Consider the following 17,580-nt stretch of genomic DNA (forward strand, 5'->3'; position numbering starts at 1 on the left):
CTGGGTTCAGGCAATTCTCTTGCCTCAGCCTCCTGAGTAGCTGGGATTACAGGCACGTGCCACCATGCCCAGCTGATTTTTTGTATTTTTAGTAGAGACAGGGTTTCTCCATGTTAGTAAGGCTGGTCTTGAACTCCCAACCTCAGGTGATCCGCCCACCTCGGCCTCCCAAAGTGCTGGGATTACAGGCGTGAGCCACCGCGCCTGGCCCCTGTCAAATTTTCTTAAACTATTGTAAATATTTAATGCTATTGGATATTCATCTACATCATCCAAAAATAGTAGTTTTATAATATTACACTGATATGGTATAATTTAAATAGACCCTGACTATAAATTTACATTGTTTCAGTTTTTCATATTATAGATAATTTTTCAATAAGCATTTCTATACGCATTCATGATTATTTTCTTAGAAATTCTTAGAAGTTAGGAGACTGAATATACAAATGGACAATGGCCAGAAAATATTCAGAAACAAACCAATAATCTGCAACAACCAGGTGAGAAAACCAACCCATTATCCAGAGTAACCAGGCCAGGAAGCCAAAGTACTATGCACAAGTCAGGCTTGTAGGAAGTCAGACCACTATTTCTGGCAAACCATCCAGGAAGCCAAACAATAACCCCTGTAATAATGAGCCCTAAATGGCCAGAACTTAATTCATAACTGACAGCTTCCCTAATGTGTGTTCCTGCTTCCAACTTAGGACCACCCAAAGAAAGCCAAATACAGTTCTCTAACCAAGCACATAGGATGCCTCACTCCTCCTAGGTTAGCCACCTCCAACTTCCTAATACCCATAATTTCCAGTCAGGGCACATCAGAAGCCTTCCCTTTTTTTCCACTATAAAGCTTTGTCATTCTAGTTGCCTTTAAGTCGCTGTTGAACTCAAGTGATGATGGCTCGCTCCCTTGCTATAAGCAAGCTCTGAATACATAGACTTTCCTTGTTCTCGTTTGGGTGATCCTCATTTATTTCCACAAAGTAAAATAAAGTCGTGTCAAACAAAAAAGGAAACAAACATGGTTTAAAGGCTTAACCAGAGTGTATGGTTTTTCCAGAGCCTTGAATTCTAGGATATCCTGAGACCTGAGGATAATCCTAAAGCCCTTTTTGAAGAGAACCTGGGCTCGAAATTAGAGTGTGTTAGAGAGAACTGGAAAATCATGTATCTTTTGGAAGTCATGTCCAAGCTTAAGCACTGTCCTCCTAATGAGCAGGAAAAAGATTAGGGATCATTTCCTAAGCTGCTAGTATCATTAAGCTCCATCACTTGTTTCATAAACACAGTCAAAAACTGGGTTTTCTGATTACAATAACAAATACTTTAGTGAAAGACGAATGAGAGGATATTACCAATCTTGAAGACACCTGGCACTGCTGAAAAACTATCTAATTTGCCACGTTTGACATTGATGGCCTTCTAAGAGCTAAAAGATTCATTGTTGTCTGTCTCTTTCTCCCCTTCAATTAAAATCCTCTGTCCTTTCCTAAAAGAAGCATGTAATTCATTCCAGCTCCTTCCTTCCTGCTGTACTGTCAAGTTCTTGATAACTAAGCCTATTTCATTCCACAGAATACCTAATATCTCCCTGCACACAACCTCGATTTCCAATGTAACCCTTCTGATTGAACATGGCTGGCTGAAAAAATTAAGAAGAACAAAAACTCAAGTTGGCAAACCAAATAACCTTTACATGTGGTCTGAGAAGAAAACAAAAATGAAAGACTAAAATTGATCAAATAGCAAACACACATTTTCTTAATTGAATCCTCACAATAAATCTGTAACATACTATGATTCCTACTTTATAGAAGAAACTCTAACACAGATGGATTTGGTCAATTGTCCAAGCTCACCAAGCTGGTATTACTGAACCAAAATCTGGCCTTGGGCTATGTGGTTCCAAAGTCAGTGCTTTATCCACTGGACACATTGCTTCTGGGAAGGCTTTCATGTCCTTTGGATTATCACTATCTAATACAGTGGCCAATAGTCACATGGCAACTTAAACGAATTAAAATGTAATAAACATTAAAAATGCCACTTCTCATCTGCACAACTCCCTTTTCAATTATTTAACAGCTTCATGTGGTCATTGGCTACCATATTGGACTGCCAATATGGATTATTTCTATCACTACAGAAAACTGTATTGGACAGTGCTAGTCTAGAGGTATGAATCTTTATGCTGGATAGATGATAAACACCCAAATATTTTATTTAAAAATGTTTATCTCAAGCTACTCATGCTTTATATACTGCCCTGTCTGTTAAAAAGTTTAACTGAATCAGAGAAAATTACTCAGAGACACATTATGGAGTCAGAGGAGCCCCTGATTGTTCAGAGAGCAGAGCAAAAAAATCCCAGCACTAAGAAACGTTACCACCTACAGCACAGAAAATGAGCTACCATATGCAAACAGAACTTTCAGTAAGCATTCCTACTATACAGATGCTATCTCAACACAGATCTATGTAGAAATGATACACTCAGAAATGACAGCATTAATAGAATTTAAAGCTAAAGGACCTTATAAAAGCTCTAGTCCAGTAATACCACTTTATCCATGAGGAAACCGAGGCCCAGAGACAGTAAGTAATCTGAAAATAAATGTACCTTATCTTTATATAGGAAATGTCATTTAATTTTAATGAGCAAGGACTCTGGAACAAGACTGCCTGGAATCAAATCTCAGTTCTAGCACCTCTTGAACTGACTAGACACCTGGGAAAGCTAGGGAAAATTTCTGAGCATCATTTGAAGAACAGGAATGATAATGGTGAATCTGTAACATAAAGTTATATAAGGAGTAAGTGAGTTAATATGAGGGTAACTATATCATTCATCATCTAAGCTGGGGACTCTTCTGAGAGAGAAAGTCAGTGCTCTTAATAACTATGTTGGCAAAACATGTGTAAGTACGGACCCTTCCAGGCAAACCATGAGATACGGTCACCCTTGTTAATATATGAAAAGTGGTTAGGACACTGCCTGGCATAAATTAAGAGCTGCAGAAGTGTTTGTTTTTATTATGTGTACAACATGGGATAATCGGCCAATTCTGTATTTTATAATGGAACTCAGCAGGAAAAGTAGATTCACTTCATAGAAATTTGCAATTTGTCTTTGAATCAACTTTCCCAGAAGGTATCTATCCCATAAAGGAGGAAATGTCTATTGAGAGTACTTGCCACAGTATTAAAATATAATTACTTATTTCTCTGGGAGCAAATAGTATTGCCTTCTATAGGGAAGCCAAAAAATTACGAAAATGTCTTAAGTGTCCAGGTAGAGTAAGACAATATATGCATACATGTTCATCACAGAGCTGAGAATGGGCACATTCAGCAAATATTGATGACAAGCCAAGCAACAAACAATTGCCCAAGAGTTATAACACAATTGCAAAATCAAATCACAGAGGGCAAATGACAAAGAGGCGTATTGCCTTCTATATCATCATTAGAACGGAACTGACATGGAATCGTACCTTGGAGAAGCCCACTTTCTTCATTCGGCTCTGCTGAGCCATTCAATTGATTGGATGCTGCCACCTTGGAAGTATTAATGGATTCTAACAGGGAGACAAATTCCAGGAAGTTGGACTCATTTGGTATTTGTCCTTCCTTAGCCTCTAGGTCAGATTTGGAAGTTGGCATTGTTTTCTCTTTATCACTAATAATTTCTGCAGAACTTTTACTCAAGAAGACATCTGTCCCACTGTCCACACTGAGCACCCGGGCATGTCTCTTTTCATTGCTGGACTTACAAGACGATGGGTCAAGGTTAATCTGGCCTTCTTTCCCCACCTTAGACTCGGAAGCTATACCAGGTAGAAGCCGGGATGCTGATTCCCAGGGTTCCCGTGAGGAAGAACTGTGATCCTTGGTGGCATTTTCCCCCTCCCCAGATTCGTAGCCAGAACACTGATTGGTGGATACCCTCGCCTTTAGTCTCTCTGGAGTCCTTTTGCTTCCTTTGCCTTCGGGACAGGGAATACTGCCTCCCCCGTCCTCAGGCAGGTCCAGGGTGATCACGGGAATTGAGATCTGCTCCGCATTTGGAGAACTGGCTGCCCTTTGGTTAGCTGACTCAACACCAGACTTTAAGCCGGTCTTCTCTGTGCCAACCACCTTCAGGTGGAGGGAGCTTTCCAAATCTGTCATGGAGTTTGGGGTACTGCTCATCGTGATAACAATTTTAATGGGTTCATGTAGACTCAGTGGGTCTCCGGGTTGAGAATTATCGATGAGAGTAACCGCTACTTCACCATCTGAGGAATCTACTTCCTGGTTCAAGGGCAGGTCCACATGGCAGGAAGTGTCTGCCTGGCAGGAAGTATCCGCCTGGCAAGAGGTATCCACCTGGCAGAAGGTATCCACCTGGCAGGATGTGTCCACTGGCTCCTCCACAGGCTTGGCCACGATGGTGTCACACTGAGGGCAGCTGCTGCTCAGGCTATCCTGAGGTGAAGTGCTTTGCACCCGTTCCCTTATGGAGCCCTGGGGACAACTGACAGGTTCTAGAATCAGGACTGAATTCTCACTCCCCCACGGCTGAAAAGAAACGTCTGTTTCTAGTAAGTCATACTGGGACAAAGACAGGTGGGGCAACTTCTTCAAGGGACCCTTATCCACTAAGCCACCCTCAGATCTGTGGCGCAAAGGAGGCTGTCCCTTGCTTCCTCTTTCCTTTCCTTTACCACTGATGAAAGTTTCTGTGGCAACTGGTTTTATGGGTATTGCTGACTTGGGCGTGGTTTCCAGCATCTGTGCTTGAGAAGCAGGTAAGCTTTCCATTTTGATACCAGGTGAGGTAGATGACACTGGTGCTATGGGATGGTCTTCTGATAGAATGACACCTGAAATAAACGACACACGGCAACTTTATCAGCATCAGAAATGAATAATGCCCAAGAGCAAGGCCTAATGAACAATAACAAAACGAAAACGGCACCAGCAACTAATGGAATTGGTTTTGTTTTATTTTTTTTTTTACTTTAACTTCTGGGATACATGTGCTGAACATGCAGGTTTGTTACATAGGTATAAATGTGCCATGGTGGTTCACTGCATCTATCAACCTGTCATCTAGGTTTTAAGCCCCGCATGCGTTCGGTGTTTGTCCTAATGCTCTCTCTCCCCTTTCTCCCCTCCCCACAGGCCCCAGTGTGTGATGTTCCCCTCCCTGGGGCCATGTGTTCTCATTATTCAACACCCACTTATGAGTGAGAACATGCAGTGTTTGGTTATCGGTTCCTGTGTTAGTTTGCTGAGGATGATGGTTTCCAGCTTCATCCATGTCCCTGCAAAGGATGTGAACTCATTCTTTTTTATGGCCGCATGGAGACTTATTTTTTAAAATAACACTTCCAGTGTTAGTGTTATTTTATTTTTATGTTGTGTCCTTGAAACACAACAATAAAAATTTAAAAAATGAAAAGCAATACAGTATTATAACTAGGTATATAGCATTTACATCATTGTATTAGGTATTTTAACAAATTTAGAGATGACTGAAAGTATACAGGAGGATGTGTGTAGGTTACATGCAAATACTATGCTATTTTATATAAGAGATGTGAGCATCATCCACGGATTTTGGTATCCACGGGGATCCTGGAACCAAATCTGCTAAAATACTACAGAACACCACCAACTAGGATGGTGTCTTTTATAAGATTTGACTAAGGGAATAACAAAATTCCTTGCTTTACTGCAGTGATGCTAAGAAACACTGGACTTAGCAGCTGAATATGGGTTTAAATGCTATCTGTACATTTTATATACCATGACTCAGAATGAAATAATGTATGTAAAACTTCTACTGCAATTCCTAGTACAAGTAAAAAACAGGAAATTATTGTTTTCATTGGGATGGTGAAATTAAAAGGCCAGACCAGATATTCAAACTATATAAGATTATAAGCTATAGCACACCTAATCTGGAAGAATATGTTTAATATGATGAAAAAGGTATGTGCTTTTATCTATGTATATAAAACAGACATAAAGTAACATTGTTATTAAGTTGTATGTGTAACTAAAATATTAGAAATCTAACTAATGTAAATTTAGTTCAGCAGTAATAACATAGAAAAAAATCTGGATAATCCTGTACTTATTGTTATAATGGAATACAGCTGAATGATGAAAAAAGAAACTTCATTTTAGGGGTTCAGGGCTATGGTGCTAATCCCAGCTGTTTTCCACAACAAATTAAATTTTACACTATTTTCAAAACTGAAATAGTGTATAAAATTTGTTTGTAGTAGTGGAAAAGAAAATAGAATTGCAGGGAAAGAAAGGAATCAATGCAGGCCTCCAAAAGATCTTTTCTAAGCCTTCTGCAGGTAGTCAAAAGACAAAAATAATCTTAGTAAAGACATAAAACAAAAATTGTTTAGGTTAAGAGAATGTTCCCCCAAAACAAAATGTGACCTGAAATAAAGGTAGATATGCAGAATGCTATACAATTTCTCCTGTCATTTTTTGATGTATATACTATAATAAAATTTTATATCGATGATAACTGATAAATTATCATCAATAAAAAACTTACATGTCTGCTCTCTATAGGCCATATGACATGAGGCACAGACTGGAGAAATGATAATGAATTATGATCAACAAAATATCACAATTTGAATTAAGACTTTATATACAAATGCTGACGAGAAAAAAATAAAATTAAGAATTAAAGAAACAAAGTCAAGATATAACTATGCAGTCTTAGGTATAGTTCTTATTTTCAATTAATCAGCTGGCATTCTGTTTTATAAAAATATTTTTCACTTCACTGAGGATAATGCTGTGATAAAATATAGACAACATTTTACCTTTGAGATCTTCTACGGTTTCCTGTGCTGACAACTCCTAAACAAATGAAAGAAACAAAAATCAAGAGAGATGACTCAGCTGATTGTCCATTTCCAGGCAGTTGGCAGTAACTGATCAGTTGCTACTGGCAGAAACTGATCAGTGGTCACTGGTTTTCTAAATGGTATGTAGGGAAGAGAAAATACAATGTCCACTCTCCTTAAGTTTCTATAAAATGGGAACCAGAATGGATACAAACATACATAAGCATGGACATTCAACCAAGACAACTTTACTGTGACAAAGGGAGAATTGCTACTAAGAAAGTAAGAAGAGAGGGAATAAGCCATGACTTACACTATGGTCAACAGAGCTCAATAAAGTTCATCTAGAAGAAGGTAATTTATTGACTTTCCAAAAAGACAAGTGTGATTTAAAATGGGAAGCAGAGGTGATATCCATTTCAGGTGGAAGGCATTGCAGATTTGATGACTTAAATGAATGACAGCAGGATGGAGAGAGAAAGCAAAGGTCTGCACATTGGTTCTCCAACCAGAGTGGTTGACCCAGCAGGGAGGGTGGATGGCAGAGGAGGCCAGTGAGTGTGCTTTGAACACATGACTGGGCATTTATTTTATGGTCCCAAGGGCACCCTTCAGGCCATTTCTGTACCCTAGGATGTGATATTCCACTGTACGAGAACCAGTGATTACAGCATGCAACCTACAATCGCTGCTGCTGAACGCTCCCATGCTAGGTGAGATCAATGATGAAACAACACAAAAGGGTGAAACAGGAAAAAAGACCACTAACCAATGGCCCAGAAGAGCGATGAGAGGTTATGCTTTGTCCTCTGGAGCTGCAGCGGAGGGGAGGCGTGGAGAGGTTTCGACTGGCCTCTTCCTTTTTGCCATTGTGAATCTGCCTATTATTGCTAACCCAACATGAGAAACACAAGAGCAATAAGTGATATTATCAAACAGAAGCGTGACTCTTTTAGTACTAGTCTAAAAACATTTTTTTTCCTAGAGTCCATTCTGTCGTATATGTTGTTGTTGTTAAGAGACAGGGTTTTGCTCTGTCTGGGTAGGTTGGAACGCAGTGGCACGATCATGGCTCACTTCAGACTCAAGTGATCCTCCCACCCCAGCCTCCCAAAATGTAAAATTTATGAGCCACCATGTGCAGCAGATAAATCTTTTAATAAACATTATTCTTAAATTAGAGGACATGCTATCTTAAGGAGCTATAAGAAATAATACAAAGAATCGTGAAAAGAATGCTAACTCTCAATACTCTCAATATTTCAGTTCTATGTAATGTATCACTTCTATATCAACAAACACACATGCTATTCCTTAAAATACTCTGGCATGCTCTAAGCATTTAAATAACAACATAAAAACAGTGAAGTGAAATTTTTTGCAGTGCTAAGCCTAAGGCAAATGAATTCTAGATCATATGAGAAGGTCATATTGATAGCCAGTTAAACCATCTTGATTAGGAATGTCAATTTTATGCTTTAAATATATGCTTAAATATAAGAAAAATGCACATATTTCTGTCTGCCTGTACTAGTAATTTCATAAACAACTGATAGCAAAAACTTATTTTAACCAAGATAAAAACATTTAAATTTTGAACTGTCATGTTAATTGGAACTATTACCTTGGATTTTTGTGACTAGTTGTGTGTTCACCTTTGGCCTCCTTGTCTCTACTTGGCTTTTCTTCCTTTCTGGAGGGCTTTTGCTGAATTACTTCTCCTTTATCAAACATGAGGTGTAGGCGGTAACTGACCAATTTGATTATTGTGAATAAAATAGTCACTGAACTGCAGTAGAAAAATACAAGGATCGCATTTGGAGGAAAAGCCTGAAGAAGGAAAAGAAAGGGAAAAATCATCTGCTAAAAATTTTCTTTCTGTTTTAAATCTGGAAGCATGTTTGGACTATGTATTAAACATAAATTGGGCAAGATTTCAAATCTGACTAATTTTGTAAGTTTTACTGGTTCAAACACCTGAGGAGAAAAAGCTGCTTTTTATATTTTTAAGTCTTTTTCGTTTCTCAGGTTCTGCAGTAGTTGGACTGATAAACAACATATGATTTGTGAGCAGGAACCCCACAGAACAAAAGATATATTCGAGGAAACCTCTCCAATTTTTTTTTGTATTATTTTTTAAGATGGAGTTTGCTTTATCATGCAGGCTTAAGTGCAGTAGTGAGATCTTGGCTCACTGCAAACTCCGCCTCCTGGGCTCAGACGATTCTCCTGCCTCAGCCTCCTGAGTAGCTGAGATTATAGGTATGCACCACCACTCCTGGCTAATTTTTGTATTTTTAGTAGAGACAGGGTTTCATCATGTTGGCCAGGTTGGTCTTGAACTCCTGACCACATGATCTGCCCACCTTGGCCAAAGTGCTGGGATTACAGGTGTGAGCCAACCACACGTTGCCTCCACGTTTGATGAGCTCTTATCTATGGCCTAATCCAATGCATCTTCCTATGCATCTAGTATTAAAGGCCAGGAATGTATTTGTTTTCATCAACAAAACACAAAAAGCCTTGTGGAGAACAGAAGGAAAAACAAGAGAGAAAAGTTAGAGTAGCCACTCCTCCATTCCCCTCCCTGACCTCCCACTGGGGTAACAGCTGCAGGCCATGGATTTCCCTAGGGTTGTAATGCACATAAGGGACCACAAAAAAGTATTACTTGCAAAAGGAAGAGGGATATTTCCAGCAGAGAAAAATGATCTGAGCATGGTGACTATAGTAAGGTTCAGCTCAATTCTATGCAATCCCCTCAAGAAACAAAAAGAATCACTGGGACTGGTGGTGTTGTCCCACTCTGTAGCATCTCCCATGTACCTTCCTAATACTTTCCAGGACCATGGACTATCACAGGTTCTCTGGTCCTTCCTAAATTACACTCCTATTCTTTGGGATGGAAGGAGATCCCGGAGCGTCCCAAGGTGATCTCCAGGACAGCCTCAATGATCCACGTGACGCTTATATCAATGGACTGCCCTAAAGAATATTGGAAATCCAGTAATCAGCGTAGCCTGTGCTGCAACCTAAACATAGCTAGGCTTGCAGACAGCGGAGCTCAGTCCTTATCTGCACCTAAGCAGCCCCTGTACAGCTTGCCATGGTCCCATGCAAGAGTCTATCTTCTAGGTGAGCCTGTCCCTAAAACGGAATAGCCAAACAAACAGCCCAAAAAAGAAAGAGGAAGATGATCAACAAGTAAAAGATAAAGTAAGAGATTTCCACCATCACTTACTGGTTCTTATTATGTCATGGGGGGAAAAGTCCACAAATAAATATAAAGCAATAAGTGAAGAAATAACTATATAAGATAATATGAGATAGATAATAAACCCAGGTCCACTACCTGGCAGCAGATAAGGTTTATATTTACAAAAGATGCATTGGTAAATATAAACCTTATATTTACATAGTAAATACTACTAATAAGTTAAAATACTACTAATTTAAATACTTCTAAATTAAATATTACTAATACTAACAGTATTTAGTATTCTTATTTATATTTACATACTAAATACTACTAATTGCACACTAAACACTAATAACCCCTATTACTTTTTCTTAATTATTTTGGGTTTTAAAAATTTAAGCGGATCACCTGAGGTCAGGAGTTTGAGACCAACCCGGCCAATGCGGTGAAACCCAGTCTACTAAAAATACAAAAATTAGCCTAGCATGGTGGCACATGCTTGCAATCCCAGCTACTCAGAAGGCTGAGACAGGAGAATCACTTAAACACAAGAGGCAGAGGTTGCAGTGAGCTGAGATCGCACCATCTCACTCCAGCCTGGGTGACAAAAGCAAAACTCCGTCTCAAAAAAAAAAAAAAAATCAACTTTTGTTTTATTGTGGTAAAATATACACAACGTAAGATTTACCATCATAACTATTTTAAAATGCAGAGCTCAGGAGTGATAATTATACTTACCTGTGTGTGATTGTTACCACCATCCATCCCTAGAATTTTCATTTTCCCAAACTGAAACTGTACCCATTAAACACTAAATACCCACTTTCCTCATACCCCATCCCCTGCCCACCACCACTAAACTTTCTGCCTCTATGATTATATGATGACTTTAGATACATTATATAATTAGAATTATATAGTACATGATCTTTTGTGACTGGCCTACTTCACATAGCATAATGTGTTCAAGGCTTTTCCATATTGTAGCCTGTGTCAGAATTTCTTTCTTTTTAAAGGCTGAATAATATTCCATTGTATGGCTAGGCCACATTTTGTTTATTCATTCATCCATCAATGAACATTTGGGTTGCATCTACCTTTTAGCTACTGTGAGTAACACTGCTCTGAACATGGGTGTACACATATCTGAGGCCCTGCTTTCAGTTCTTTTGAGTACATACCCAAAACAGGAATATCTAGATCACATGGTAATTCTGTTCTTTTTTTTTTTTTTTCAAGACGGTCTCGCTCTGTCACCCAGGCTGGAGTGCAGTAGCACAATCTTGGCTCGCTGCAACCTTCACGTCCTAAGTTGAAGCAATTCTCCTGCCTCAGCCTCCCGAGTAGCTGGGACTATAGGCGCGGACCACCACAGCCAGCTAATTTTTGTATTTTTAGTAGAGACGGGGTATGACCATGTTGGCCAGGCTGGTCACAAACTCCTGGCCTCGGGTGATCCACTCACCTCGGCCTTCTAAAGTGCTGGGATTACAGGCTTTACTGTGCCTGGCCTATGTTTAAATTTTTTGAGGAACTGCCTCACCATTTTGCATAGCAGCTGCACCATTTTATATCACAATGGTTTTTAACTACAGCCCAAGGTGTTATGGCTTCCCATCTCTTGAATGGCCTGGACAGATAAAAAATCTGGCTGAGTAAGGATTAGGTATAAGCAATGCCCATGCCCAGTGAGAATCAACCAGTGCTGAGGGTTTCTGTGTGCAGACATAAAGAAGGACATTCTTGGGGGCTCAACCTTTACTGATATGTACCTCATAAGTGTACATCATCAATTGGCTTTTGCAAGCTGATTTTGAAGAAGTCTTCTGGAAATGAATAGATTCATTCTGCACATGAAGAAGCTGGGTGTAAAGTGGGTCATGCTGCAGCATGGATGAGCTCACAGAACTCCTCCTCTCTGTAAGTTAGCTACCTAGCAACTTCAATGACCTGACAGAGAGCCAGAGACTCAGGAGAAATTAATAAAAATGTGGCCTTTCTTGGCAGTCAGAACACACCACTGTTAGAGGGAGACAATTCCTCCCCACTCTTTGGTTTCAAAAGAGGGGTTATTTCCTCTACACAGCTGGCCTCTCTGCCCCCTGACTCACTCCTCCCTCAGTGACTTCTGATGAGTGATTTACGGAACAGGAATGGGGCATGTCTTTCTCATGCCCTCCCCTTCTTCTCTCTCAGGAGCTGGGTGGGCCAAGAAGGTGTGTCTGGGTGGCTCCTCTACTGCAAGGTCTCCAGTGTCAGGCCCCAAGGAAAGAGGCCCAAGGCTGTGCATGGTGCCTCTGACCGTATGGGTAGGTCTCTATGACTCGGGGGTCCACAGTGAGGAAGTCCACTTGCCTGCAGATATTAATATCAATCACATTCCCAAATATCAGTTCATTCACACTAAAGGTGATCTTCTGAACCTTCTCTGTTTGACTCTTTTGTCTCCCTTAAGTGCCTCAGAAAGGGAGATGATATCTATCAGGTCGCCAAGTCTATGAGTGAGGCTCTTGAATGTAACTGGAAAGGGAGCCACTCAGCGTTTCATTGAATGTTTTGTTCTCTTGGTCTAGGCATAATTCATTTATATGGCACATAATAAGCCTAATAAACTCAGTTTCCCAGCTCACAGAAGAAACTAGAAGGGAAAATGAGGAATGAACAGAAGTAGGCACAATGACATAACAAGACCTAATAAATGATGGCTGAAGGCATGGGAAAAGTAAAACTAGAAAAAGGAAAACGTACCCATAAAAAGGCAAAGACACTTCTACGAATATTTTCTGAGACACAAGCACACCTCAGTTATGTCTGAGGCTATCACTACAATAGCATACTATGATATCTAGAATTCCAAAGAAAATGGTCTATGATATTCAATATACTGTTAGAGAAGGCAGGGACATTTAAAACTATCCCATCAATGTGGTTAAAATAAGTTGAGTTTTCCTGCTTAAAGGTTAAGTTTCAAGTAATTTGGAAAATGTTTTTACTCAGAGTATGTGGCCTAATAAATGAGGCATTAATCTGCCAAACATAACAGTCACACTCAAGTTTGACATTTATATGCCCATCCAAGAGTGCTGGGATGGTTCTGCTGTATGCCAGAGCATTTCCTCTGGCTGTGGGGAACTGCTTAGTCTGGTTATTTATGCCATTTGTGAGCTTTGGAACATCCTACTCAAGCTCTTGGAAGCCTTACAAGTTTACGACTATTTGAAAACCATAGGTTCATCCAAAAAGATAGAATTCAGACTGAGGAACGTGAGTGGTCTTATCTGCTTCAGAGATAACAGAGATTCTTTTTTGTTCATCCATTTTGTCAAATTAAGAGAGAGCACCTTTGTCCATCTGGTCATCCATCTCCCTCCCATTCATTCATTCCTTTCATAGGTAAATGCTAGTATCTTGCCTGTGCCATTCAAGTATGACTCTTGGGTCCTATTTAAGTAAGTTATAATTCTTTGAGGGATTGAGAACAGGTATGTATACCAAAAAAAGCACATGACAGAGAAGTACTATCATTTCTCTGCGTTTATATATATGAAGGGATTTACAAATTTTCAGATTCAAAATATTTCTTACATAGTTCATACATTTCCTTTATGAAAAAATTAACAAATTTAGTATTTTATCAGAAAATCTGGAACTTGTGATTATATGTTGAAAATTGGAATAAGCCCAGCAGAAGTTCAGATCCCAGAAATATAGGCCAAGAACCCCTGAACGTAGATGTGTACAGAATGCATCCTGACATATATGAACCTGCCTCCAAAGGTTATGGACAGGGGCCCTCCATGCAGTTTCCCTTAGAAATAGGCTCCCCTTGCAAATACCTGTTTAAAAATGATGAGGTAGACAGAATCAAGACATTTGACAGTTTCTCAAAATTTTTGTGAATTTCTGTCCTACAAAGTAAGATGAACAAAAAAGTAGAACACTTTCTTTCAGGTCTGCTATTTGACTTTTGTTGGGTCTGCTGTCTATTTCTTACGAAATCTGCTCTAATTTTGTTGGCTTCCTGGACCTCTTTCTTAGTGTGCGGCTTTGATGAGAGAAATTCTAGAAAAAGAGGTGGCAGGTGAGTGTCTAGATCGTTAAGATGGTGCTGCAGGGAATGGTAAGATGAAAAAACAGGCAAAGTTTAGGAAGTTAGATTTGGCCATATCAGCAGTCATTAAAATGAGAATTTTTATAGGCTTACTCACTTTGAAAATTATTTAAAAAGCTGGCACCCACAATTATCCAATCCTTTCTCTTTTCTCTTCTGATAAAGAATACTGAATGGATAATTCAGTAAATTAATGTTTAGTATAGTCAAGGAATTTGAACTTATGTTGATTTTTTCATTTTAAATGACCATGGTAAGAGTTAACATATTTATATTTTTAATGTACACTGAGATAAATAGAATGAATCAATAAGTTTATTCAAGACAAAGTTATGTCAACCTCAATAGCATCCTTGGTTTCTACATACTAAGTGCCAGTAGCAATCCTTCCAGTTGTGATAACCAAAAATATCTCCAGACAGTCCAGAGGGGGGTGCAAAATCAACCCTCCCCCAGTTGAAAATTAGTGCTTAACTCAAAAATGGATAAAAGTGTCCCAAGCACAGAGACAAAAGAAACATAGTCCCTATACATACCAAGGTCAAAGTCAAGCATGACAGATGTGTAGAGTAGAATTCCAAAGCAGAGTAGCAAGTGCTGTCATTCAGGTAAATCATGGTGTACCTAATCAGATTGAGGGATGGGGCTGGCAGACCAAGAAAACTGTTTCAGAGAAGTCACACATCTGAAAACTATAAAGCATGCTGAGAGAAGCCAGGCAAAGGAAACAGCATGATAAAAGCAAAGGACCTTCCAGGAAGAGCAAATAGTTGGGAATCACAAACATGGGGTATTTGAAGTCAGAGCCAAGTGGTAAGAAATGAAAGATCTTGACATTACGCTTAGGACTTTGCTCTTCATGATGAAGGGCACAGAAGGCTAGTGAAGCATTGAGGCAAAAAGTTGGTATCTACATTTTACATACATTTTACAAACTCATCCATGTAGGACAAACGGAGACAGAATTATGACCAGCAACAAGGAGGTGAGGAAGGGGCAATCTGCTTCATGGAACTGTTGCAGTGTTGGATGAAATTACATTTGTGAATACACACTGTGAAACACGAACTGATTTTTCTATAAGATCACTTCAAAAACAGTAAAGCATGACTTAAATGCAGACAGAAACTATTGCACTGTTCTCCTATGCTAGTGTTAGAATTCCAAAAACATTTCTAAAAGGAAAGTCTGAGACCACTAGGATTAATGGCAGGATTGTTGAGATAAATGAATACTCTCTCTTTGATGGAGTCTCGCTCTCTCACTCAGGCTGAAGTGCAGTGGCAAGATCTCAGCCCACTGCAATCTCCACCTCCTGGGTTCAACAATTCTCCTGCCTCAACCTCCTAAGTAGCTGGGATTACAGGTGCACGCCACTATGCCCAGCTAATTTTTGTACTTTTAGTAGAGATGGGGTTTCACCATGTTGGCCAGGCTGGTCTCGAACTCCTGACCTCAAGTGATCTGCCCACCTTGGCCTCCCAAAGTACTGCGATTACAGGCTTAAGCCATGGCACCCAGATGGAATAAATGAGTACTCTTATAAGGTGATATTGAAAGGAGGTAACACACGTTAAGTTGCTATATTTTTATTTACACAAAACAGTGTGGAAGTTCTTCAAAAAAATTAATAGAATTAACATAGGATCTGGCAATTCCACTTTCAGGTATACATGCAAAAGAAATGAAAGCCAGGTCTCAAAGAGAGATTTGTACCCCCATGTACACAGCAGCATTATTTATAATAGACAAAAGCTGGAAACAACTCTAGTGTCCTTCAACAAATAAATGAACAAACAAAATGCGGTTTATACATACTACGGCATATTATTCAGCCTTAAAAAGGAGGGAAATTCTGACACACGCTACAACATGAATGAACCTTGAGGATGTTATATTAAGTGAAATAAAGCAATCACAAATGAGCAAATACTACATGATTCCACTTAGATGAGGTACCTAGAGTATTCAAACTCATAGACAAAAAGTAGAACGGTGGTTGTCAGGGACATGGGGGAGAGGGGAATGGAGAGTTATTGTCTAATGGGAATGGAATTTCAGTTTGGGAAGATAAAAATATTCTGGAGATGGGCCAGGCGTGGTGGCTCATGCCTGTAATCCCAGCACTTTGGGAGGCCAAGGCAGGCGGATCACCTGAGGTCGGGAGTTCAAGACCAGCCTGACCAACATGGAGAAGCCCGGTCTCTACACAGGGAGTCAACACGTAAATGGGGAGATCAGATTAAGATGGATAAACTAATATTTAAACACTACAGAGAGGCACACAACTGAAGGGCTCACACAGGTTAAGCTGTCCTATCTTTGCATCAAGGCAGTCCAATTAGAGCAGGTGGAGAAAACCAGAGAATAGGGCTGTTGTTGAAGGCTCCAGAGGTCCATGGCTTCAACTGTGATGCAGAAATTAGATAAGATATGGAGGGGAGTGTGGAGGAGGGAATCTATCACTAGCACAGATGCAACAGGTGAAGCCAATACAGTGCCCTGACTCTCCACAGGAGAAAGGAGATCATGAAATACAAAGACAGACTTCAAGAGAAGGCCCAAATTTAAGGGAAAAAGGGAAATGGAACCAAGCAAAGACCACCAAGAAGCAATGAATCACAAGTGAAAGATGAGGAAAGCCTGGATACAAACTTATTTTCAACATCACAGATTATGTTTATTATTCTTTATTGATTAATCAGTAAAGTGTTCAGTGTAAACCATGCGTTAAACACTCTGATATCCAAATCAGTGATTATCTGCACGACTCATAGACAGTTACGACATTTTTATGGATTGCATTTCAAGTAATTATAAACTCCCTGAGTGCATGGGCTGAGTCTACTCTTTGTGCACGCACAGTGCCTGACACACAGTCAGCATTGGAGTCTTTCTTGTCTGCAGCAAGCATGTTGAGCCCTGACTTCCCACACACTCATTTTCAAGGTCCACTAACAGTGGCAAGGGCAAACTGTGCCCCTCAGGAGCCAACAGAGCCAAGAGGAAGGCAAGTCTGCAGAGAAGCCGGTGACTCACGGCAAGGCATCAGGGTCCCTCCTAAATGTATATCACTGTATGAAGATCTCACTGGGGCTCAAATTGAACATCCTTGGCCAACACCTACAAGTTTACTCTCATATCTTTTTCACATGACCCTAGTACTCTTCAATAATTCTTCTTTACTTATGGACTCCTCTTGTTCATTTTCTGGTGCAGACCTAGAATAAACCATTTTTTCCAAAGAGCTCTAGTTTCTTTTAAAAAAAAGGGAATTCATAGACTAAAACCTGAGTTCTAGATCTGTCCGTTCTCATTGAGTTATCACTGATTCTAGGTTTTTCAGTAGTGCTCAAAAATATATTTTTTTAAAAAGTCATAATTTCAAAATGACATTT

At 39.7% G+C, this 17,580-nt stretch overlaps 1 protein-coding gene across 2 annotated transcripts in view; it reads right to left on the bottom strand.

Moving 5' to 3' along the window:
- The window catches only part of PCNX2 (pecanex 2), a 292,353-nt gene that overhangs the window by 258,398 nt on the left and 16,375 nt on the right, over nucleotides 1-17,580 (bottom strand). For both annotated transcript variants that reach the window (XM_017526554.2, XM_017526553.2), the window contains exons 2-5: nucleotides 8,497-8,702; nucleotides 7,642-7,762; nucleotides 6,849-6,885; nucleotides 3,501-4,871 (exon numbers count right to left, since the gene is read on the bottom strand). In XM_017526554.2, the coding sequence (XP_017382043.1) occupies nucleotides 3,501-4,871; nucleotides 6,849-6,885; nucleotides 7,642-7,762; nucleotides 8,497-8,702 (1,735 nt within the window). The remainder of the gene's footprint in view (nucleotides 1-3,500; nucleotides 4,872-6,848; nucleotides 6,886-7,641; nucleotides 7,763-8,496; nucleotides 8,703-17,580) is intronic.

This window comes from Cebus imitator, unplaced genomic scaffold (assembly GCF_001604975.1).
Source record: "Cebus imitator isolate Cc_AM_T3 unplaced genomic scaffold, Cebus_imitator-1.0 Scaffold42, whole genome shotgun sequence".
Lineage (NCBI taxonomy): Eukaryota > Metazoa > Chordata > Mammalia > Primates > Cebidae > Cebus > Cebus imitator.